At 49.4% G+C, this 26,231-nt stretch overlaps 1 protein-coding gene across 1 annotated transcript in view; it reads left to right on the top strand.

The window, feature by feature from the left end:
* Positions 1–25,156, top strand: part of LOC126541306 (uncharacterized) — a 167,088-nt gene extending 141,932 nt beyond the window's left edge. The window contains exons 4-7 of the mRNA XM_050188033.3: positions 1,367–1,443; positions 3,499–3,665; positions 13,722–14,862; positions 25,070–25,156. Of these exons, the coding sequence (XP_050043990.1) occupies positions 1,367–1,443; positions 3,499–3,665; positions 13,722–14,551 (1,074 nt within the window). The 3' untranslated portion in view covers positions 14,552–14,862; positions 25,070–25,156. The remainder of the gene's footprint in view (positions 1–1,366; positions 1,444–3,498; positions 3,666–13,721; positions 14,863–25,069) is intronic.
* The last annotated feature ends 1,075 nt before the right edge of the window (positions 25,157–26,231 follow it).

A 26,231-nucleotide genomic window follows, 5' to 3' on the forward strand; every position in this document is an offset into this window, starting at 1 on the left:
CAATAGGGTGATTAGCAATACAACAAACCAGCGACACACCATACTGCCACAGCAGATATACCTCAGGTATGAGGCCTTTGTTCAGCAGGGCTCCCCTTTGGCTCTCCCCTCTGGCCACGCTCGCTCATTCAGCTGCGCCGCCGCGAGGTCCGCGCGGGGCGCTTCTTCAAATATACATTCAGAGAAGTTTGAATATATATGACGTGGGTTAGATTCCGCCCAAGCACAGGGGAAATCTTAAATGATCTTTTCTTTTTCATTGAACAGCGGCGCATACTAAGTTGCATCTAATTACTCAAATTGGCAACGAATAGGCTCGTTGAAGAGCGCCACATACCCAATTGCACATACCCAGTGACCCATGTTTGGATCAAAGATGATTACCAAAGAACGACACTTACCAATGGTACATACGCATTGACCCAAGTTGGCATGATGGAGGTTCAATGAAGAGTGCCACAGAAGCGGTGGCACATGGCCTACCCAGTGACCAAAGATGGTGAGGTGGTTCGTTTCGAATCAGGTTCCCTCAGCACAGCCACATATTAGATAGATAGATAGATAGATAGATAGATAGATAGATAGATAGATAGATAGATAGATAGATAGATAGATAGATAGATAGATAGATAGATAGATAGATAGATAGATAGATAGATAGATAGATAGATAGATAGATAGATAGATAGATAGATAGATAGATAGATAGATAGATAGATAGATAGATAGATAGATAGATAGATAGATAGATAGATAGATAGATAGATAGATAGATAGATACTGAATTTAATGAGCAGCTGGAGGTGTTGCCATGGGCGATGGCCTAATGTTCTACTCCGGCTGTTGTGTGATATTGTTCAAGCAAACTAGCGGTACGCACACACGCATGCGCATAGACACACACAAGGCGCGAATGCAGGTGCTATGTATAAAATTAAATTAAGGTGTTTTACGTGCGAAAAAAATATACGATCTGATTTTAAGGCACGCCGTAGTGAGGGACTCTCCCCGCAGAAGCAGAAAGACACCTGCTTGTCATTTTTTTTCAATAAATGTCTCTCCTCCCCCTCCTCCTCCGGATAAATCTTGACCACCTGGCTTTCTTTAATGCAGGCCTCAATCTAAGTACACTGGATCTATCTATCTATCTATCTATCTATCTATCTATCTATCTATCTATCTATCTATCTATCTATCTATCTATCTGTCTATCTGTCTATCTGTATGTATGTATGTATGTATGTATGTATGTATGTATGTATGTATGTATGTATGTATGTATGCGTGTGCGTGTGTGTGTGTGCAATCTAAATTGGCCCGTGACGGTCACCCCCTTTTTTGCTTTGTCTTCTTGTTTACTCCACAGATCACGCAACTGAAGATCGACAACAACCCGTTCGCGAAGGGCTTCAGAGACACCGGGGCTGGCAGAAGGGAGAAAAAGTGAGTCTTCATTCGATCGTGCCCTTGTATGTGTCTTCCTTCGATCTAGCACATATACTATACTGATTCCAGCAATCCAATTTGGGAGGATTTATCCCTGCGACCTTTCTTATAGGCTTCTTGTAGTAGTTGGCAACGTAACACGTCCGAAGCATATAATGCAGTGAGCTTACAGTACCGCTGCAACTCTAAATATAGCGGAGATAGAACAGCGCAGTGATCGCCACGTAATAGTCACGTATATACATTAATATGGGTCAGGAGGGCTGCATGCATGTCTCATCAGAACAGATAATTCCAGAAGCGCGGCTCTTGGTTCATCTTGATAGCGGGTGTGAAAAAAAAAAAAAAGCTTGTTGGATCTGCTGAATAGTATAACTGTCACTTTCCTCTCTCGCTTGACGTGTTGAGGTCATTGGGCTTATGCATAGGGGCCTTTTAATATACAGGACCTTTGAAGTTGCCTCACAGCAGCTTTTCCCTTGTTCAGCTCCGCCCACCCTTCCAGTTTCCTGTAAGTGGATTCAGAAAACGAAAGAAAAGCAAATTCATGAATTGAATATTGGGGCTTTACGTGCCTAAACCACAGTTTTATTGAGATGCAGGTCATGGTGAGGGACTACGAATTAATTTTGACCACCAGGAGATCTTTAACGTCCCCGCAATGAACGGGACATGGGCGTTCTTTCATTTCGCCCCCATCGAAATGCGGCCGCCGTAGCCGGAATTTGATACCGCGACCTCGGGCTCAGCAGCGCTACACCATAGCCGCTATGCCACAGCGGTGGGAAGAGCAAAGACGTGTCATATGCTCCTTCGAATGTTTCGCTGAAAGTCACCGTAGTCATGCATTGCGTAATGGAACGGTGATTGGAGGTCAGATATGTTGGTGTAGATCCTTGTGATATTTCACATCCATAACCATGTGATAATTCAGCAGCCGTTGCAACCTAAAAAAAATATGAAAACGCCGTTTACGTGACATGTCCGATAGCGCAAGACAAGACATATCTGTATACATTGAGAAACGACGCCTACACACACACACACACACACACACACACACACACACACACACACACATATATATATATATATATATATATATATATATATATATATATATATATAGAGAGAGAGAGAGAGAGAGAGAGAGAGAGAAAGAGAGAGAGAGACAACTCGCGAAGAATTAAAAGGGCCAACAGCGCTAATTTGTTGCTTGGAAGATGCCCGCAAATACCAGGGGCCGGATTAACCAAGCTTATTGTTAATATTCTTAAGAGCTGTTCGTACCATTGGGCATCCGCCTTCTCTAATGATGTGTCCAACGTGACCACTGGCCGTCGCTTGCTCTTAAACCAGTTCTGGCGTAAGGACTTTTCTGTGAATACGGGAGCAGATATTCGGCGACATAAACTAGGCAATGTTAATGAGCGCGCAGCATTCAACACGCACGATGATATATACGGCTAACGCGTAGAATGGGAGGTGTAGACTCCGTCAGGAAGAAAACTAAGTCGCATATATGCGCTTGGGTATATCGGTATCAAGGCAATGTTGTATCGCGTCCTCCAAAACTCCGATAGTAAACTGTTGACGACAAGGACTATATCGTTCGCCTTTTTCTCCAGTCGTCAAGCTTCTAGACATGCAGAACGCATGGAGACCGAATAAAGACGTTAGGGCGCCAGCAATGTGCATACTTGCGGTCAGTGGTTTCGTTACAATAAATAAATAGAGCGTCCATACTGGTATAAAGTATATATCGACAGAGATTACTACAGTGAGCTTGAAAATAACTACATACGTCGTGTAACTCGCGCTAAATGTTCCCACCTGAATCTAATTCGTACACGTAATCATCGCATCGTTCATTGCACCGCATGCGTGAAATTTACAGGGCAGGAAGTTGGGCAGGTGGCTCCGGGAGCACCTGTGTGTGTGTGTGTGTTTGTGTGTATACATATATATATATATATATATATATATATATATATGACAGCGTTGTGACAACGTGCGCTAACGGGTTTGGTTCGCTCGTGTGGCGCCTCGCAGGAGGCTGGGCGAGTCTTCGTCGCACCCGCTGGGCGGCGACCACCTGGGACGGTCGCTGCAGGACGGCGACTCGAGCGACGACGACGAGCAGCTGGACGTCGGGGGCGCCGACGACCTCAGGGCGACGGGACTCAACGGATCGTGTCCGTCGACGCAGGACCACGACGGTAGGCCCCCCCGTCTCTGTACTCCGCGTCAACTTCTACACGCTGTAGACTATGTACCATGTACGTAAGTCGGCAGAAATCTACGCTTCGTTAAGGAGAACTCGCTAAGGCACACTCAAATTAAATCTATCTATCTATCTATCTATCTATCTATCTATCTATCTATCTATCTATCTATCTATCTATCTATCTATCTATCTATCTATCTATCTATCTATCTATCTATCTATCTATCTATCTATCTATCTAATCTATCTAATCTATCTATCTAGTATCTTCCGTTTACCCCTTTTCTTAGACAGGGTATAGCCAACCAGTATTTACATTAGCTAATCCCCCTATTTTCTCTATATTTTCCTCCTCTTCCTCTCACTGTTTGCCCTTGATCAAGAGCCTAACAATATGGGCGCATTATGACTTAGATATCTAAATTTTCTAAGACTAAGTTTGACTAAGTAGGACTTTGACTAAGCTTTGGTCTCTTTGGCTTTTATCTTTTTCTCACACACCTCACTTTCTACGTGTTGGGCAGCCGGCAAAACAGGGTCTATGAACAGTTAAAGGGACTGACAGCCAATTTTCGTAGTACCCACTTTCTTTTAGTGCAATGGAAAGCTTACCGGCCAGAGCGTCTAATCCTGAAGTAGTAACGCAGAAAACGCGGTAAAACATTTTTATCAGAATCTTGCGATCTGCAGTGAGGATGAAGTCGTTCACTGGAAGCATGCTGAAAACTGTGATAGGTGAGCGCGATAGCGATTATATAGGCCGGCACTAGTAGGAGGCAGACGACAAGTGCGGCTGTAGGTGTGAGAAAGTATTACTTTGTTTATCGAGTCGATGTTCCTGCGATTCATGTTTTCGAAAGTCTTAAAGTATTTCTGCAATACTATCTACGTGTTGTTGCGGTTTCCTGTTCACTGCTTTGATATTTGACTAGTCAAAACGAAACCAATTGAATCGATAACGAAACGGCTCTTTTACACGCGATACGCGGTTCGTGTTGCCGTAGCCAAGCGTGCGCTTCTGATTTCCAATGTCGTCTCTCGAAGACCTGAGCGAGCAGGAACAAAGGATTTCAGCTCGCATGCGTGCTCAGAATTTAGGTCCTTACGAAGTTGCACCCGAACGTCATGCTTCGACGGACGAAAGCGGCAGCGGAAGCGACGAATCCGACTTGCAGGACAGACAGCCGTCCCCGTCACAAGCAGCGCGCCTGGAGAATGCCCATCGGTAAACGCTCACTCACACTAGGCCCATCCGACACCGATTTGGGTCTGCCGACTGTCGGCGACAGCATTTTTCACCTTCGTGTCGGCGGCTCTTCAACACTGGACCGACGCCGACAATATGCCGACGGTCGGCGGAGAGCTCGGCGTCGGTACATGTAGTGTGATGGAGGCGCCGACAAGAAGGTAAAAAACGCACCCGTTTACGGCACAACTCGTCGATAGCATCTTGTATCACAGGGAGGTCATAAAGCTCTGGGTACTTGCAGACTCGCGCTATGTACTCGCGCGCGTACAACAGCACGTGCGCCGCCATGCATGTGGGACGACGCGAGCGTCGCTCGTCAGCGTGCACTTTCTTTACTTCGTAATAGGCGTAGAATAAAGCGCAAGTGTCTAATAATGTACTAACTGTGATTTTAAGAAATAATTGCGCTGTACTTAATGACAGTCGACTTACGTGCAGCAATCTCCTGACTACGCTTCGAAGCATCAAGATTTCACCGCCAGGCCTCGCCACCTACTGGTATTTCTGATCGTCTTTGCAAATTTAAAATTATATTTCCTATTTAAATGCCGAACAGCGTGCTGGATGCTGTCACTATAAATCATGGCCCACTTCATTTCCGTCAACATTTCACAACACATTCTCGCCAGTTGTCAGTGCCATTAAAGTCAAGCGTCATGAAATCTGGCCACTACGGAGACACTTCGGCGCAGGTTAGGAAAACTTACCGGATCTAATTAATAACAAAGCCCTCGCTTCGGCGTCCCTCACAGGTGTTGGACGTGAAGCTGCGTCAGTAATTATGTACGCGCTGCAGGGCCTCCTCACTCGCGCGCGAGGTTACTGGTGTTGGTATTGTTCGTTATTTTCTTTTCTTTTTTTTTTTTTTTTTTTACGCGGAGCTTTCTTGCAGCGGTAAAGGCCAGCGTGCGACAGCGTGTTCGGTATCAAGCCAGCCAGGCAAGGTTCGTCTGGACCCCGACGCTTTTCTTTTGAAACGTAATTATTGATGACTACAAAATAAAGGTTATTTGCGCGTGTTCTCTTTCTTTTTCTTTGCTTTCCTTGCTTTCTTTATTTACTCTTTTTTTAGTCAGTGATCCATACTTCTTGCTTCGCACATCCTGTTTCGCCGGCTACACCGGAGTTCAGTTAGAAGTTTGTACGTGTTGGTAGAAAAGAGCACCAGCAACGCTCCCAGCGCGGGAGCCCCTAATAAGCAGCCCTATGTAGATAAGATGAGGGTGTCGGTGACGCATCATCACTAAGAGCAGCCTGAATATAATGTTCAGCGACAGTCCCTGGCATCCGTTCTAGCGCACCTTGACACTAGACCATTGTCCCCCGAAACGATTTTCACATGCCGCCGACACAATACATCGCAGCTGAAGGCGACGAAGGGACTACTTCGGTTTTTGAAAGAGACGGGATTGGACAAGCGGCTGCGACAGGGATGTCACGTACCGCGGAAAGATTGTTGGACTATAACTGACGATGTGTGGGCTGTGCAATGTGCTCTCTCTCTCTCCGTTCCCCATCTTTCATCCCCCCATCCCACTCCCATGTGTAGGGTAGCAAACCGGTTAAGCTGAACTGGTTAACCTCCCTGCCTTTCCTTCTCCACTTTTTCCTTCCTTCCTTTCCTTCAAAAGATATGAGACCTCTCTGATGTACGGCTTCACCTTCTCGTTGTAAGCTTTCATCTACGAAGAATTTTATTTTATTCTTTTTCACAGCTCAACTTTGCACCTGAGCAGCATCTTTACTGGTGCCAGCGCGATCACGTTAAGGTGCTTTAAGAACAGTGAACCGAACGTTAGCGGACGCAATTAATATACCGCTGCCCTGCGTGCAACGAGAATCCAAGCAGAGTGTTTGTCGCCCAGCAGAACGTATTGCCGGACTCGTTGGTTCGTACTTGGAAGTTCAAGAGAGCGAAGACGAAACGAAAAGACATGTATGTGGCCGGTTCATCCACGACAGGCTTCCACGTAGTGGGTCCATTATTACTGCAGGCACATGACAAGCGCACAGTATACAGACACAGTACAGGCGAATGTAGTGTTCTGCATAGACGTTGCTTCGACTGGCGCTGTTCTTCAGGTATACATCCTGGCTCAGATCACTTGGGCACTATACGTATATTGCACGTTGACTTCCACCCTTCTCGAAGTGAACTCGGAAGCGATTACGTAAAATTTTCACCCTGGATATAAAGTTGCGTGCATGCAGAGAACTGTATTGAAGGCGTTTCGTTAGGTTCTTGCCAGCACTTTTCGAGGAAAACTGGCACTAATTTGACCTATGGGCCGCTGTTTCGACACGGACGTCCAAAATCACCCGCGAAGGGCGTTTCTAAAACCGCGAGACTGCATGAACGTCGCAGATGCATCGTCAACGTGGCAACCCACCACACGATGTCACGTCTTCGCCTCTGCGTTTAGGCCTATAATCTATATGAGGAGACAGTCCAAACACACGAATATCTTGTTTTCAGGGTCTAAACACGGGGTGCGTAAGCATGTAAGCGATTTTTTTTTTTTACATTCGTAACGTGCTAGTACCTACGTACGAATCGACTTGAAACAGTGATTATATCCCTAGTCTAGCCTTCCTGTCTGAGGAGGATAAACACCTAAAGGCGCTCGCGTATTCCATTTCTACAAAACAACAACAACGACAACAACAAACCTCTCTTTGGATTTAGGTCCACCCATAAGTGTAACACAGGCATGCACCACATGATTCGTGAACTCTATATATACGTGCTAGCTTTTTTTACTCAGTTACGGACGGGCATCGTCTGCAGCGCGACGTTCACCTGACCTGGAAGAAGAGCACGCCGTAAATCATTCATTCGCGCCTAGACGTACATACATGGACGACCTGCATGCGTACATACGCGACCGGAGGTTAATGTGCCCCGCAGGAGCGTGCCACCCGAGCGCCAGCAGACGTGGCCTTTGCGCGCCCGTCGGCAGCAAATCGCCAGCTCTCGTATACCGCGCCATGCCAACCTCGCCGCAGACGTTGGCGTAATAACGAGAGTGGGCAAACGTCGGTCGGTCGGCCTCGCCGGCGCGCACTGATGTGATGCGAGGAAGCATACGCGCAAGGATGGAGACGGAACGAAACAAAAGTTGCCGCTCTCCGGCCTCGCGATCGAGCACGCACGGAGTGCGTATATAAATATATATACGCATAACGATATAGGCGAGACGGGGCGGGTCCAGGAGTAATGGGAGCGGTGTGAATTCGCGATCGCGATGCATTCATGAATGCGCGCGCCTATTTGTGTATATGCGGTGCGCTTTTTGTATGGAGTGGCCGCGTGGTCGAGCGCACATTAATCCTGTTACACGCGCGGCGCATAGCAACGCGTGACTGCCTTCTGCGCGTGTACATGCAACACCGCGAATGGACGCGCCGGTCGTATAACGTGCCGTATATGCATCCCGGAGCTGCGGGCCGCCCACGCAGTCGGCAGCACATTTGCACCGGCGCGCGCGAGCGTTTTTAATGGCCTCGTGGAGGCAGTGCCGTTTCGTGTCGTCCCCGTGGAACAGGGCAGTTTGTCTTCGTAATGAGGTGGACAGGGCGGCACGGGCATATATACGCGAATGCGTATACCGTGTACTGTTTCTTACAACTGACTTTCTTTTAAACCGAAGCTTTTCATTTTATTATTATTTTCGTTGTTTCCTCTCCCCACTTTTCGGGTGCTCTCTGCTATTGTTTCGTCGGATGCACAACAAATTGGGGCACTGGTTAGGGTTCACTGGCTATGTGTCGAGAGTTGGCTGCTGGCTGTTGTCTTGCACGATTGCCGTCCCGGTTATGCAGGGTGTACCACGCAATTTTAGCCATACCTTAAAAATACGCAGATTCCACGCAGATAGACAGAACCGAGGTAATGTTGTTTGCCGTCGCTTGGAGATATTCTATTTTTTTGGATTCCGCCTAATTACATTAGTAGTCTTAATTAATCAACTTCTCAAATATTCTAGTAATATGAAGACTGTCAATGAGAATTGTAGAGCAACACGAAAGACTCCCGATGCAGTTTTCTGTTGCTCAATACGTGCTACACGAAAGTGTTTTTTTCCAAGCGTGAACTAAGCCCGCGAATACATTCCAAGCGACTCGAGCGGCCAGTCACGCGGCAATTTTGCGTATATTCGCGAGCTTCGAGTTATATGAACATGGTTTCACCATCGTCACGGAGTCGTCGTCAGCCTGTCGTTGTCACTCAGTCATCGGCATGCCGTCACCGTCGTGCTGCTGCGGTCACTGACCTGCTGTCGTGGGAACATCCACTAAACCATTCTCTAAAGGAAACCGGAAGGGAAATTCACTATATAGCTCCTTGGCTTCGTGGCTGTACGCCACGGCGTTCATCTTACGTTTGCTGCAGTCCGAGTATAGTGAGAGATATACTGCGTACATCGCGCATCGCACGCGAGCCAAATATGTCTCACACCGTGAAGAAAACATTTGTCTTTGTTGCTGTTTACTTTTTCACCTTCTCCCGCTCCCCCCCCCCTTTTCTTTTTTTCATTTGCGCTCGGCACAGAAGACCTGCATGCGTATAATGAATGTCCAGAAGCGGATGCACGCCTCTCAGCTGCGCACAATCTTTCGTCGCCGTGCGCTGTTTGAAAGCTTTGCACCGCGCGCGAGTCCAGGGAAAAGCAGAAGCAATTAGCTTGAGACGAAAGCCAGTCTATATTGCAAATAACGTTATGATTCATAGCTTCCTTACAGATGAAACAAGAAAGAGAACCCAGAAAGAGAAGACAGAGGCGTGCGCGCAACCCACTGGTGCAGAGGAAACTGGCTTCTCTGAACGAACGCTTATCTTAAACACGCGCGCTTGTGTACACAGCACGGGCTACTACACTTCGTTAAAAAACAAAGAAAGAAAGAAAGAAGTTAAGGAAGAAAAAGAACGTGCGCGATCCATCAACTCGCAAAGAGTAACCAGCTAGCAGAAGCAGCATTTCGCTTCTTCTCCTCGTTTGCCCGTTTTCTGGGAGTTCTCTGTTTCACACTCGTCGAAGTGCTCGCCTCCGTTTATCTTTATTGCTTGCTTGCTTGCTTTTTTTTTTGTTTCTTTTTTTTTTGTCGCCGCTGCGTTCTCGTTATCTTTGTCCCTCGGAGTGGGACGCATTCCCAGAAGACCGAGAACCAGACGATGTGTGCCACTTCTCACCGCGGCTGCTGGAGAGGGAGGAGCAGCTGGACGGCGGTGAAGAACTCGGTTAAGATAACGTGCGACGAGGCAGCAGAGAGAAGAGGCGAGTCGCTGAAGTCGCGAGGACGAGCGCTCCCGAGAAACTACTAGTCTTGAGGGTGATATGGCAGGCGTGCGAGGAAACGTGTCTCAGTCAAACGCGCGGACGCCTTCCCCACACAGCTCACGTGTGTGTGTGTGTGTTGCGCGTAGGAGAGGTTCGCTTCGCTTATTCACATTCGTTTTGTTTCCCAAATCGAAGCTTGCTTTGTCTATAACGCCCCCCTTAGCACGCCTCGCCCCCTCCCCCCCACACACACGAACCCACACAGAACGAACACTTAATCGACCAGTCGAAGCAAATAATCTACAAGTTAGTTGGAACATTTATTAGGCCTCACTCCGCGATCTGACGGTAGAGCGACCGCCCCGCAAATGAATTTTGGTCGCGGGTTCGCACCCCGGACCAGGACGAATTTTCCTTCAACCGTGAAGCACTTTCTCTCTGCCGTGCGGGTTTCCTTTGTAACTTCGTCCCGGGGTGAATGACTATTAGTTACTTCATTTCGCCAATATATAATGTCAGTATTTTACCCTATACAGCCGGAAGTCCAAATGCGTCCCTTTCATAAAGGATAAAACTCTTCCTGCGGGGTCGATCATATGCGCTATACTTGTACGCCAGCGGCGAAGATACGTTCTCAAGCGCTACGCGTCGTCAGCGCTTGCCGGGTGTTCTTGCGTTCTCCTGTCTCGGTCCTCGTCGCGGCGCATTCTAACCAGGTTGACCAAATCAAGTCTCAACGCGAAATCTCTACTAGCCAACCAATCTCGATTTCGCCTCTGTCTGTGTGAAGCCTCTTAATAGAACTCCGCGCCCGCATGCCAGCGCGTTTCGCGCTTATATATATATATATATATATATATTTATAATTTTTTTTTTAGTGCGCTAACAATAGGCGATCACTGGGAGCGTAAAATCATTTACTGTAGTGGTTGGAGAAGGCAGTGTTTTTTTGCGGTGAAGTTCGGAGGAAAGCGATGGTGTTTGCAGAGTTGTTATCTGTAGTAATATGCCTGATGCTGTCAAAGCCGCTGCGCTCGGAACGCCATCTCGACGCTGATGCGGAGGCCGCCAGAAATGCGCGGGTTAACGAAACTCCCGAACAGCGACAATGCTATAGGGTTAGCGTTAGCTATAAGGTTAATGGTGTTAGCGCACGATAGTTCATGCTTAGCCGGAGCTAATAAACCGTCACCCATTTTTTTTTTTTTTACCACTGCGCATGCACGGTAAAAACGGTCTCTAGAAGCGAGGGCGAGTCAGAAGCTGGCGTGTCGGCTCTCACTTAACGAAGTGCAGGAAAGGCAGGGGTCAGGGTGACGAGCGGTCGGTCGCTGTCCCGTCACCTCCAAGTGGTGGCCCGCGGTGGCAGAGAGGGTTCGGGTTTCTGACGCCTGCACGCGCGCTATCGATACCGCCATCGTCGGCCTCCCCAGAGTTCGCTTTCTCGGTCTTCGTTCTTTCTTTCGTTCGTTCTTTCCTTCATTCTTCATTTCCTTTCCTTCCCTTTCTTTCCTTCTTGCTTGCTCGCTCCCTCTTCTGTCCAAGGGTGTCTTTTCCAGTTTCTGAAAGAAGGTATACTGCGCGTTGCTGGAGGAACTCGCGGCTGGTTTTTTCACGGGCGAGTCGGTGTTCGAGCAGGGCCGTTCTCAGCAGCGAAGCGGTGCTCCCGTCGTTCTCCTGTCTGTCTTCTCTGTATTGTCGCGGGGTGCGGTGTACTGTACTATAGAGTTACTGCGTAGGCTCCCTTCCCTATAAGTAGCCCATACAGTGACTCTACCCGAATATATCTCGCCTGGAAATCGCCAAAGGCGAGTTAAGAGTCACGCGCTGCTCGTGTTGTTTACTTCAGCAAAACGCCGCGTAAGTGTGTGTCTCTGTGGCAGGCATGAGCGCGTGATCGATGGGTCTCCTCTGGCTTGAGAAGTTTTTCTTGTGGGGCTAAAAACACGAGGACGCTGAAGAGGAAAAAAAAAAACACACACACACACACAGGTTTGTTGAAAGCTAGCGCCTGTGTGTGTGTTTTTGCTCTTCTGAGTCCTAGCGTTTTTTGCGCTACAAGAAATACTTCAAAATGTTACACCAGAAGCCCAAATATCTACAATGATGGCTTGAGAAGTCGTTTCGCCGTCCTCTATGCTGGCTTATGCATGCGGCTAATGAAGACCGCGCGATGGCAGACGCACTTTTCGAGAGACGCTTCCTCGAGCTGAACCGCTATATATGAACCCAGAACGCACGTACGCTTGCCCACGCGCGCAACTAAGCTCGCGTCTGCGCACCCACGCATGCGCACACGGTGCGGGCCAGCTCGTGCGCGTCGAAGCGCGGCGCGAGCGTGAAGATAAGCTACTCTCTGATACCGGGATTCGGGCCGATTCGCGTCAGCGCAACTGGCTACGTAGCTACGGAGTCGTATAATCATTTCTCAGTCAGTAAAGCTGATATATGTTATGCGAACCCGCCGTGGTTGCTCAGTGGCTATGGTGTTGGGCTGCTGAGCACGAGGTCGCGGGATCGAATCCCGGCCATGGCGGCCGCATTTCGATGGGGGCGAAATGCGAAAACACCCGTGTACTTAGATTTAGGTGCACGTTAAAGATCCCCAGGTGGTCGAAATTTCCGGAGGCCTCCACTACGGCGTGCCTCATAATCAGAAAGTGGTTTTGGCACGTAAAACCCCATAATTTAATTTTTAATTTTTTAATATATGTTATGCGAGGAAGTGTATTTTCTTTCCTTTCTTTTTTGCGCTGATATATATGTGCATATATTAACAAGAAGAACGGAAACTGAGGGGCGTGATTTTAATTAATCACACACACACACACACACACACACACGCACGCACACACACGCACACGCACACACACACACGCACACGCACGCACGCACGAACGCACGCACACACACACACACACACACACACACACACACACACACACACACACAAGTGATAAGCTAGAGATAGGGAGATTAACATATTAGAACCATATTGGATATACCTTGCACTGGGAAAGAGGAATGAAATATTAACAGAAGGAGGAAAAGAAACGTTTGCGCAGCACCACACACGCACACACTGAACTGTTAATCGTTCGCTCGGTCACATAGGGAGGGTGATGATGCGGCGTTTTACATCGCAGACGCACTAGGTCATCGTCCGAAGGGAAGCCTTCGCGCTTCATGTGATGGACAGTAACACAACGTGTGCTTTAAGTTGTCTTCTGTACCACGTGTGCCCGGAATTCTTATCGAAATGAATAAACATTCGTAAACAACAAATAACGGGTTCAACCAACTGCCATGACTTTGTATTATCTGGTGCATTTGCGCATCTGTACTTGACCCTACAATCACAACAGCTGTGTGAGACAAGGCTGTCTTCAATAACTCCTTGTTTTCTAATTTTCATTTTTACCCCAGACGCGTCACTCAATAAGCCATTACCGCGATAGCACTTTAGCAACTGTAGCGCGAGTTCGGCTCTTTGACAACTGCGCGCCCTTCTTTGCCGCAGCGGCCCACGAGCGAAGCGGCGGCCGGCACGACGACGCTGCCAACGGCGACCGACGATGCTCGCCGAGCCCCAACAACCTCGCCGTTGCGGCAGCCGCTGCCGCCGAAATGTCCCTGCACAGCCTCCAGGGCCTCAGCCTGGCCGCCGCAGCGCATCCCCAGGCCGCCGCCCTGTTTCCCTACTTCTACCCCGCGGCGTCTTTCTACCACCCTTCCATGGGTCTCCATCCGTCCGCCATGTTCCTGCCGCGAGGCGGACCATCGGCGTCATCCCTGGTCGGCGGCCCGCATCCTGCCAGCTTGCCTCTTCTCATGGCCGCCAGCCAGCACTTCTTCAACGGCCAGAACCCCATGGGACAACCGCAGCAGCAGCATCCGCACGCCGGCAGCGGTGGTCTCATGTCGGGTGAGTCCGTGGGGTCCAGATTCCTGAAGCAGCAAGCCGGCCCCCAGCAGGGCCGGTTCGCCCCGTATGCCGTGCCCGTGGCGTCCACTGCTTCGCCCTCGTCCTCCTCCTCTTCTTCCTCGGTGCCGCAGCAGCACATCGTGGCGCCTACGCCTACGTACCCGGACTCGGTGCTCCAGGAGCCCGCCGCAACAGCGGCCGCCAGGACTTTGTACGGGCCCACTGCGGGAGTTGTTGGTGCCGTGCTGGACAAGTGCCTCAGTTCGCCGTCGTCCGAGACGGGCGGCAACAGCTCGGACAACTCGCTCGCCTCGTCGTCCATGGTGTCGAGCGAACTCAAGAACATGGAGAACATGGTGAACGGACTCGAGAGGCGCCAGGAACAGTTAGCCATGCTCTCGCTCTCCAGGCTGAGCGACAAGTAGCGTATATGTAGAACGCGCAGGCGTAGTGCAGTGCTTTTTCTTTCTCTCCTTCTTCCTCTCCCTCTCGTATTATATGTGTACAGGGGTGGTGTGCTGCGCGCGTGATCGACTGTGGTGAACGAAATATAGGCCTTCGTGGACTGCGGTGTAACGCCCGGTTCAGTGTGTGTCCTGTGGTGAAGGGCCGAAAAGAGGAAAACAAAAAAGAACTCAGTGCAATCTGTGTGTGCCATCGTCGCGAGAACAAGCCAGTCAGTCGCGGAGCAGTGCGGCCTTGGATAAAACGAACAGGCCAGCCAAGTCGTTGAAAGGTATGTGAACACTTTTCGAAGCTTGATTATCTTGTCCTCTCTGTGTGCCTTTCTTTTCGGTATGTCGTACAATCTATTCCAAAAAGTCGGTTTCGCCAGAAAGGAGAAGCATTGATTGCGATAGCAAATTAGCAGACAGCCATACGAAATATGGATAGCAGCTTTATTGGCCGTATCAACTTGTAAACATCGCTTGATGACTAAATTAACAAGCATGCTGCCAACGCGCACAGGAAACATCAACACATCACACTCGATGACAGCGGACACCGCGGACGAGATTGAGCCGCAATCGTCGGTCCCTCTCGCACGCTTTCGCTCCCACATACAGCGTATGGTGCGCGACGACGGTGCTATCGCCCTTGGGCTTTTTACGGAACATCTCGGCGACGGCGATGCGTCTGGAGTGTCCATATATTTGCTATCGCAATAGAAGCTTAAGAAGCGTGGGTTCCGAGTAGAACTCGAATCTCCAACAATTTTCTTATACAGATTTTAATAGGCTAAAACATCGTGCTGGACGCCATGTGCTATAATGTTTGCTACAACACTGAATTTCAGGCAGTGTGCCTGGACTCGCAGTATTTATGTTTACCATGGTTCTTGGCTGAGTCAGTTGGTTCGCACTTATAATGCTGTCCACAGCTTGAACAAGACGTAATATATCGTGTTCTCTCTATGCTCGTTTCACAAGCTTCCTGCATAAATTAAAAATACATATATAGGTTTCAAGAGAAGGAAAGCTCTAACCTGCACTTATTTTAATATCCCGGCGTTTCGGAATCCGGTCAGGTCCTTCTTCGCGATCTTGAAGGAATAATGTAATGTTTCATGCTGCCCTCCCCCTTATGTAATGACCCATGGGGGTCTTTAAGGGAAAAATAAATAAATAAAAATAAATGATGATGATGATGGTTATGATAGCTGTGTTCAAGTGTCACCTGGAGTTCAACCGAACGTGCGCGGAGAACTGTGTCATCCCCCACAGTCTGCGTCTGAAACGTCCGGTTTTATCTTTGGAAGGCCTCCAGATCATCTCCAAAACTGAGCAACGCTTGCTTAATACACGCGTACGTGAGTGAAACACGACGATCAGGAAGAAAGAACTGGACCTTTCCTTCACCCGGCGCCAGATGGAACATCCTATTTCCGGAATTATGCCCTCCTTGGAAGACCTTGCAAAAAAAGCTGCCTCTACAGAAGCTCGCAAGCACAAGGCATCGCAAGAAAAGAAATTTAGCAGCCTGGGTCACCACCAAAAGCCACCGGTAAATCCTCCAAGCACCTCTCTGACGAACCTATCATCCCAGCATCCTTCAACGCTGAAAGTATCAGTACTGCCCAAGGGTCATGGGTTCAACGTTTCAATTACGCCGCCTTTCCCCAATATTCTAGCAGCAGTCGAGGAGGGTATACAGCATCTGGAAATTGGCGTTCGTCAAGAGACAAGGCTAGAAACAAATAGGAATTCTGTGCAAGATGCTCACCCGCCAAAAGAACTATGCGTGGCTCTGCTATCGCAATCACCAGAGATCAGTGCAGCTGGGGGAAGGCTAGTAAAGCAGTGCCAAATTGCATAAAAGACACAGTAGCACCGGCAACACGTCCCTACGGCGCCCACCAAAGGTGCCTACTACGGCGTCCGCGATTCGCGTGGCCAACGCCGTAGTAGACGCCACGGTTGTCTCCACTCTGTACTGAGTGGCGGGTGAGGTAGACATTGAGGCACCCTAGCGGACGCCGCAGAACACTCCTCCTCCCTCGCCTAATCCCCCTGCCTCGCGTACCACAGAGAGGGCACGCATCCTGGCACCGTTCCTCTCTCGCTTGCGCGCTTTTCCTTTCCCCGCTAGGCTCCACCTACTCCACCCACTCTCGCTGCGTCGCTATGCGCGATGCTATTTTTATACTCTCTTTTCCTCTCTATCAGCTCTCCCTCCCCTAGCTCTGCGAAGCTGCGCACGTCAAGAGAAACTCAGCGAGGTTCTAGCAGCTCCACTGCCTACCATACGAACCTACATACGACGAGGTGAAGGCTCTACCAGACTTGAAGAAGGGCAAAAGCATTGTTGGCCTCTCAGCCGACAAAGGCAACAGCACTGTCATCGTGAATCTACCTGACTACGAGAAGAGAGCAGAGGATCTTCTTAACGGAGAAGCATACACAAAAATAAAGAAGGATCCAACGTCGTAAACCCAAACCCAGATGAACAAAATTCTCTCTGACATTTTCAAGCAACATCTAGAATTCGAAACCTTTTACTTGAGGTTGATATGCAGAAACAGCTCCGCCCTAGGCTCCTACGGCCTCCCAAACATTCATAAAACAGGAATTCCTCTACGTCCCATAGTACATTTTACGTGCTCCCACCTACGATACCCGTCAACCTATCTTCATAAGGCAATGTCTACTCTCACCGGGAAACAACGGAAACCGACATTCGCCACTCAAGACACAAAATCTTCCTTGCACAACGCTGGAAAACCCGCCTCAACCCATCGGGCTGCAACTCGCAGGGTGCTTTTCCGCGCGCTCGTGGCCTTCGCCCAAGCCGTCGGCTTCGCTGATCGCCTCTAACCACACCTCTGTTCACGCCTGCGTCGTTTCGGCTGCTGCTGCTGCTGCTCCTCTTCTCCTCCCTTTCCTCTTTCCAATCCTCATCCCCTTGTGCAGCGCGGTTGACGTGTCCTCTGTTGACAGACAGTTACCACGCTGCGCTTTACCCCACTTTTTCACAACCTTTGCCTAACAATCTCTCTTGGCACTCAAGACACCTTGTGGAAATAGCGTCCAATGTGGGTCCTTACGAAAGCGACTGCTTGGTGTACTTTGATGTCGTTTCGCTGTTTACTATAGTCTGCCTGTGCCCCTTGCTATTTCTGTGACACGTTGTGCGCTCTCAGGAGAAAAGATCTTTGGACCATGGCCTATGCATTCTTGAATGTAAAAGGCCACAAAAGCCCTTCTGCGCCTCTTAGAGGACACTGGACTCTATGAACGCTTGTGACAGTGGAGATTCCTCTGTGACTGACTAGGAATGACTATTATTTTCCTTTTCTCTCCTTACTTGTTCTTCCGTTTTCCTCCTCGCCAAGTGTAGGGTAGGCAACTGGGCACGTCCTTGGTTAACCTGCCTACCTTTCCTTTTTCCTTTCTCGCCCCCCCCCCCTCTCTCTCTCTCGTGCGCTCGAACATGATCTCACACTGAAAGACCGCACTCCTCTTTCTATTAATCACATCTGTCGGCTATTGAAATTCTGCCTTTCGAGCACTTACTTCTCTTTCAACAATCAGTTCTGCAAACAGACCAGTGGAACTTCAGTGGGTGCCGCAATCACGGTCACAGTCGCCGCACTCGCCATGGAGGACATAGAAAAGCGCCCACTTTTCGATGTCCTCCAGCGGGCGCAAAAAAATGTTTTCTTGCGTTACGTGGACCATTGTTATTGCATGGTGAAGTCATCCGAGGTGGACAATTCGCTCGCGCACTTGAACTCCATAGAGGCGGCTATACAGTTTACAGTGGAAGGCTAAAATTCTGGTTCTCTCCCTTTCTCAGATGTCCTCGAGAATAGAGAGCTACCGAAGCTTTCATTTTCCGTATTTCAGGAAGCCGACACATAGAGGACGATATCTTCCGTTTAATTCTAATCACCCCACCTGCCATAAGTTTTCTGTAGTTCGAAGCCTGGTCAAGAGAGCCGAAAGAATTTGCTTGCATCCGAACTTTCGGAAGGAGGAAAAGAACGCAGTAATCCGTGACCTTGTGATGAACGCTTACACAACGGCATTTATTAACCTTGCCTCCCGCCGACGGAACGAGAATGAAAGGCAGACGGCGGCTGCCGCAGCACCCAGGCAACGACGCCGTGTGTCGATGCCATATATTCCAGGCGTCAGAGAGCCATTATCCCGTGTGCTGCGAGCGGCAGGGGTTAACGTCGCTCTCTCTATATATACGGTCGGAAGCCTCCTCCAATCGTCGAAGTGACTGCGTTCCTGTCGAAAAGGCGCAGGGCACTGCGTATAACAGTAGCAGCGGCGAGTGTTAAGCTTCGTATAGTCGCGAGACTATAGAAACCTCCCGGAAAGAATATGTCAACACAAGAAAGACCTTCGCCACGCAACCAGAGAATGCAGTGCTGTGGCAGAACACTGCCAGATATTTAAATGTGTAAGCATTACCCAACGAGAAAAACGTCCGTCCGTCCCGTAAGACGACCGCTTTCGAGACAGCACCCGCCGCAGCGAGTGAATTCATCTTCATGGTGCCTCTCGCTTCAACGTCAGCGAAGCGGCGAGAACACAGCGCTCACGGAGTTCTCTACACATGCTTCACTCTGCCACCTTCGCAGATCGCTTTCGCTCGTCTCTCTTCAACGCTAAGTAAGCAGCGAGAACACAGCGCGCGAAGCTATCAGTAGTCGGCACTCTTCGTCGGCAGCGCAGATCGCTTTAAAGATGCGGCCCGCGCGGCGGTGCCATACGAAGCCACCGCCTGAGTACGTTTCGTCACGGTTCATAAAGGTACGACGCAGATGGACAAGGCGCTAAAAAGCGATAACAGCTTATAATGATCCGAACGTCATCAGCGTACCTGGCGGCGCCACCTGCAGTACTTTGCTTGCGTCATCAATGCTCCTTGCGCCGCCGTCCGCACCAGTTCGTGTCGCCGCAGCGCTGTCGTTTATACTGGTGAGGTCGAGTTTCATAAATTAATAATGGCACTAGGCTGCGTGGAGATGAGCAAGTGGCGCAATGCTTACGCATACTTAAACAACTCCCAGAGGAGTTTCCGCGTAAGTTATTATTTTTTTTTTAATCACCGGAGAAAACCCAAAGGCGCTGTCGTCTTGGAGATAGAAGAAAACCACCGACGGCGGCTCCTTTCGGCATCCTGGCACATCCAGAAGAAGCCAGGTACCATCAATCCGTTCGTCAAGAACACTTCCCGCCGTTTACGATCAATCTCTACGAAAAGTGTCTGCGCACCTGTCAAAGCGCCAAAAACGTATATAAGCACTGCTACGCCTCACGCCGCCCCAGAAGAATGAGCTGGTCGGGCTCCAAGACGTCGGATTCTCAAAATAAATCTCGGTTGGAGTTTTCTTTCTATTTAATTAAGTTGTCCCCACTCAGGCAGATATCTGCTGAATATTTACCTTTGACATGCCTTCGGGCGCTGCAGCTAAAATAAATAAATAAATAAATGTTTAGCTCTTCCACTGGCTTGCCCCGTGATGTATTGAAGCCTGTAACGTACCAACGGGCCTGCCGTGTTTTTGTGCGTGTGTGTATCCGTAAGACTCTCAATAAGAGCCATTCGCTAAAGTTGGCTTCGCCACACCAAGAGTGATTCCGTTATGTCTAACATTCCGTATGAATATGTGCTACATATTCCGTATGTAGCACGTTTATCAGATGTGGGTATGTGTAATTCTGTGCAAACGGGAATGTTAACCATGGCAGTTGTAAGCGGCGTTACAGATATGCTTGTAAATAAAAATTCATCAGCCGACGTTCAACCGAATGCACCATCAGGAAGGGGCCTGAATGCGTCACTAGTATCCGACGTTTCACAACACAACGTCAGTTTGTGCACCACCGACTGCAGCATGCGTCATTGTGCCGTATAGTGGCGATAATGATGGCAACGTAGCGGTGTACACGGCTTTTGTAAAATAAAACGAAGTCACTAAATATGAGGATGTTGCCCAGTAGGCTGACTGGCTGCTTCGTGCAGCCTAACCCCGGTCAGCTTCTGGCGCTAGAAAGCTCTGCAAAGTGTGTGCTAAAGTTGTCTTCCCTCTCCGGAGTTTTTCAGCAGTGTTGAGGCGACAAGACGTCACCAGACCAGACGTGAAGTGAACGTGTGCTGTGTGGTCGGGCTCGCAGTGGCTTCGTTTATTCAGACGCAGGATGTACACGGAGATGCAGAGGGGATTAAAGGGAGATGGGAAATACAGTATTGATTCGAAAGTATACGTGTAATCGCTCGATCATGGAGCTCAACAAAGGATGTTTTGCGCATTCATTGTATCAGAGTTTCATCTAGCAGACTTTATTCTAACAATTGCTCATTCGAGATTGATTCAAATGTCGCTTGCGCAGTCGCTAAATGCTTCAGTTCTTTTTTTCAATCATCCCTAGATGTCAGTTTTCAGGAAAAATTCGTATTTTTCGGAGAACCGCAAGCGTGCACACCGAGGAGAGAGCGAGAGAGAGAGAGAGAAACGAAGAAGAAAAGGAAGGGTGGTTAACCATGAACGTGCCCGGTTGGCTACCCTACTCTTGGGGAGGGGAAAAACGGAAAAGCAGAGGAGAGAAAAGAAAAATAATTCCTCTGCCCACTGTGGAAGAGATAATTATCGTCATTTGGATCATCGTCAGTGGGGTTATCGTCAAAACGTAACCCTAAGGGATTACGCTTTCGATCGAGTTTCCTCTGAACTCTTTACGTCGTGATCACTACTAATTCACGCAAGAACCGCCCGTGTCGATCGCGCCCTCGCGAAGTCACATTTGCGCCGCGGTCCTCTTCACATAACAAGCGAGAATGTCTTCGCGAGTCGAAAGTTTGCGGAGACACTTTTTGGGACAGCCAGAATTCGACGTAGCGCTCAAAGCAGCTGCAGGCATCTTGTTTCATTAATTTCCCGCGCGAACCATATTCGCAGGGAAGTTCTGGAGCGTATATATATATATACGTAGTTCCGGCGTCACATTTCACGCTCGAATTCCCCCGTGCACTGATTCTACCGCAATACATACCGTCGACCACGTCACAGACGCGCCGAAACGCGGAGAAAAAAAAAAGGAATCCGACGCGGAGTTTCGGTTATTCGAGCGCGCGCCCCGAGTCCAATTGCAAATGACGCGCGCACGGGCGCATTTATAAGCGCGCGCTCTCGCGCATAACGCGATAGAGGGCGAGAGTGAGTGAAAAGCGCACGAATCTCATTAAAAGGCATTTCCGCGTCGTGAAAACCAACCGGGCGTGTGCGCCGCCTAGTGCAAATGACGCGTGCGTGCGGCAGCGCCAGATGGGGCTTGTGCGACGCGTATCATATATATGTACAGACCGTGGGCGGATCCCCCGTTTGTTCCTCACACGCAACCCGTTTCTCCCGTTCCAAATCTGCAGTGGAAGGGAAAGAGGAAATAAATGGAAGCGTATAGGGAAGACTTATAATGTGGTGCAGGGTATAACAGAGCAGCAGCAGCAGCAGCAACAGCAGCAGGCTTTTCATCCGGCCACTCCCCGGTATGACGATGCCACCGCGAATTCGCTTCGGTTGCGTTCATTATTTTTATTTCTGGCTGCTTGCGTCTTGCCCGATGTACTCTACAATAGTTCCTTTGTGCGGGGCGCGGTTCGCGGAGTCTCGCGGCGAGATTTGTTCGGGAACTCTCGGGATCGCTTTCGGGAGCGAGGGGATAATTTCGAACCACGCGTGCGGCGTGGGGGGGGGGAGAGAGGGGGAGGGGGCGATTATACATATACGCGAGCGCTCTCCACAGCGTTTCTAAGCCCAACGAGGCGGCGACGGCGTTTTATTCGCGTGAACGACGGCGTATAGCCTATACGGCGCGCTGCAGTGTATAACACGGCGCTGAAAGAAGACCGCGCCGCATTATCCCTTTCTTTTTTGTGTGGGAAGGGGGTTGAAGAGAGGAGCGGGAAAATGTTTTCTCAGTTTTGTCGAGGTCAAAGAGAAGATGGAGGCGAACAAAGGGAAGAGCGGGATGGGGAGTGATGGGAGAGAAGGAAGACCGCAGATGGGGGAGAGAAGGAACGGCGTATAGAAGCAAAAGCGAGAGGCGTGTATGTATATAGCATATACGCTTCGAGGTTTTGCTCCAGATAGATGATCGCTGTTTTTCTCGTCTTGGCGGTGTTGGCGAGCTCGCGTTGCATTGGGGGTGGGAGTGGTGAAGGGGGCGGGGAGGACTTGAACGACGCGGCGAGAAAACGCAAACCCTCTTGGCACGCGAGTTGAGAAAAGCAGCAGCAAGAACAACGGTTGCGAGCAGCCTCGCATGCGTCGGGACGAAAAGACGAGGGTGGGACTGCGGAACGAGCGAAAATCTTTCGCGAGGTTGGGAATGCGGAATTTGTTGCTACGGTGAAAGGGATTGCGTTTATGAGATGGAAGGAGAAAGAAAGAAGGAGGGAGTGCTGGATGAAATGGCACTCGAGAAAGCGGCGAGGAATAGCGCGTTTACGTTGCAAATAGTGAGAGAGGAGGGGCTCGTTGTGAGGTGGGGAAGCATTGCAGCGATGGTGGGTCACGCAGCGAGAAAAGCGAGCTGGTGGAGCGGAACTGCGTTTGGTCCGCTGTTCTCGATAGAAATAATTGAACAACACGAGAAAATAAAACTAAATAACGAATATGGAGGCGGATCAATAAAGAGAGGAGGTTGTTAGACTTGAAGAGAAGGCGACTGCAAGGTGCGGAATTACGAAGAGCAACGCCGGAGGGAAGGGAGGATAAATGCATAGTGAGAAAGAAATGGGGAAATGTAAGGACCGGTCTGGAACATTTCGTTGCGTGCTGCAGTGATGAGAAGGTGGAGGCGACGCAGAACTGCAAGCTACTTCGTCCAATGGTGAGGCGGCCGTCGCGCGACTACAGAGGCGCTTTTGGGTGGGCACGATGATTGGAGGTGAAATGGAGGTACACCTCATGACGGGGAGGTGGGTGTGATGAAGCAACCTTCTTTTTTTATTTCTTGCGAGGAGCGGCGAGTGCGGAAATAAGGGAATGTACCGTAACGAAACTGCGAGCGAGGGAGAGATGGAAAAGAAAGAAAAGGGGAAAGCGGTGCTTTATTAGCAAAGCTCACAAAAGTTTCTGTATCTCTCCTTCCGCGTTCTCCACTATATTGTTCGTACATACTATATATGTACACACGGGCACAAATGCCGGAGCACATCTTTCAGGGTAAGAAGAATAACGACGGAGAAAAAAGGAGGCGCAAGCGCTCAGCGCGAATGGCCACTTCGCGTGTGAAGAGGCACTTGGTGCCACGCGACTACGTATCGACGAAAAAAACGGGGAAAAGGGAAGAAAGCTCCGCGCTGAGGGAGTTGGAAGAAGATTCACCCCGTCGCCGTTTTCCTCCTAGAGTTCTTCTTTTTTTTTAACTCCCTTATTCCCCATTCCTCCTTTCGCTTCCCGCCTGTTCATTCCAGTCTGATCCTTCCTCGCTGGGAAAGGAAAATGCGTTCTTTCCTCGTCGCCCGCGGAAAAGGGAAGATGGGGAAAAGCAGAACCGGGAATGGGCGTATCTGCTGCTGCTTCAGTGGTGCTTCTCCGTGAGACCGCGCGCCGCCGCCGCCGCCACTGCCTTGATAGCGCGGGCACCACGCCACGCCGCACACTCGCTCGCCACGGTTGCCGGATGAGAAATGAGTTGATGAGGGACGGACCGCTCGCTCCCTTATGGGCCGCGAGCGCTAGATATCGCACTGCGCGTCTTTTTGTATGCGCGTGTGTGTCTTTTCCCTGCCTTTTTTCCTCGTTATCTTCCCATTCTCTTCCCTAGGCCCGTTTGCAAAACTTTGATGCCCTTTGCTCCATCAAAGCTGGAGGTGGTGGGGCATGCGTTTAGCGAGCGAAAAAAAGTATAGAACGAGTCGAATTAAGTCCTTTTTTCCCCTGTATCCTTCTTTTGTTCCCTAGCTTGCGCACTTCCTGTAGCAGTCCTCGTTTTCCTTCGGAGTTTCGTGCGCCATACCGTACGATGTGAGTGAAGAAAAAGTTCGAGGATAGTTGTGGTTCAAAGCGCAGTGTTGTACAAAAAGTTGCGGAGGTGTCTTTTTTTTTTTTTTTTTTTGCGTGCGTGCGTGCTTTTTACTATGATTTCAGATATCAAACCGCATGGCATACCAATAAGCCTATAGCAACTTATCCTACTAGAATGTGCTTTCGGCAGTGAAACTTCAGGTGAACACTGAAAGCTCGTTCTAAATATCCAATGTTTACAGTTCAAAGAACGGCACATAATTCACGGGCATATTTGCTGACTTCCGATTTAATAAACCTTTATTCTCTCTATCTCTTGTTCGTGTCGAATTAAAACGTGCCTCACATTAACCGATGCCGAACTCCCCATAATCGACGTTAGGCTGATTATCTCGCGTGTAACCACTTGTGTCAACACGACACTGAGCCCTCGTCCCTTTTTTTCTTCTCGTTTCAGACTGGCCCTCAACGCATACCAGCCGGGTGCCGCCCCTGTCCACGTCTTTGTGTACGGATGTGTATAGCGTAGAGACTTTGCCTGCGGACCGTGCGCACATCTTATGCAGCAAGCTTGATGCGCGTTAGTGGCGTAGCAATGTATAAAAGAAAGAAGAACGCGGTTTCCAGATGACATATAGCCTTTTTATTCTGTCCCGGTTACGCAACTCTACGCTGCTTTGGTGTTGTACATATGTAGAGTTTGGGTTTCATGAATGTCGTCGTTGAACGTAACGTGTGCGTGCGTATCTATTCCTTTATTTATGTACGAAAGAAGACAAAAGTGTGTTCGATGTGTTCGTTAGATACGCGCACGGTCCTGTAGTGCGCGCCCTCCAGGAAGAAACGCATCCGAAAATTAAGAATGCCATAAGTTATGAGATGAGTTGTCGAAGAATGAGTCACCTGTATAAGGAACTGCAAACAGACGATTTTATTTTCGATTCAGGTGTGTCTTCCATCTTGGGTTGCTTCACGAACGATGTCTCAGTTTTGCGCACTAGGGGTGTGTTCCAATACTTGCCGTAGACGGCAAAGTAGAAAGGCTAAGCGGGCAGCGGCCATATTGAGTCTCGTTCCAATTCTCGCGAAGATGCCAAAGAAGACGGCTTCGCGAAGACAGCATCGAAGTCAAAAACGATGCAGGCTATACTTTCCTTTCCAAACAAGATGGCGGTTAAGCAGGACGCTTGGAAACTCGACGGGAAGGTCGTCTGCTGCAGAAGGAAACGTAGACACGCTTCCGCGTGCCCTTTATGTAAGTCCGGTCGTGTTTTTCGTGGGTTCGCAGACGCAAGTATATAGTTAAGGTGCATGCAGACATAATGCGTTCTTTTCTGAGCTTTTTCTTTCTCACTGCGAGATGACGTCACGTCGCAGAGGCGTCTTCCATGCGTCTTCCGGACGGTTCGAGACGCGCTATATTACTCGTGCTCGAAGCTGTCTCGGCTGTCTCCTGTAGCTGTCTACGTAGAGAGTCTCCGATCCTGGCCAGAATTGGAACACACCCAGGGATGGCTGTGTCAAATTGGCATGCTCGTGCATACGAATCGAGTGTGATTGGTTGTTACTGTTAGAAACCGGTACCGTTAACAACCCAACATGGAGCGAGTGCCACGCTT

This window comes from Dermacentor andersoni, chromosome 3, assembly GCF_023375885.2.
Source record: "Dermacentor andersoni chromosome 3, qqDerAnde1_hic_scaffold, whole genome shotgun sequence".
Classification (NCBI taxonomy): Eukaryota; Metazoa; Arthropoda; class Arachnida; order Ixodida; family Ixodidae; genus Dermacentor; species Dermacentor andersoni.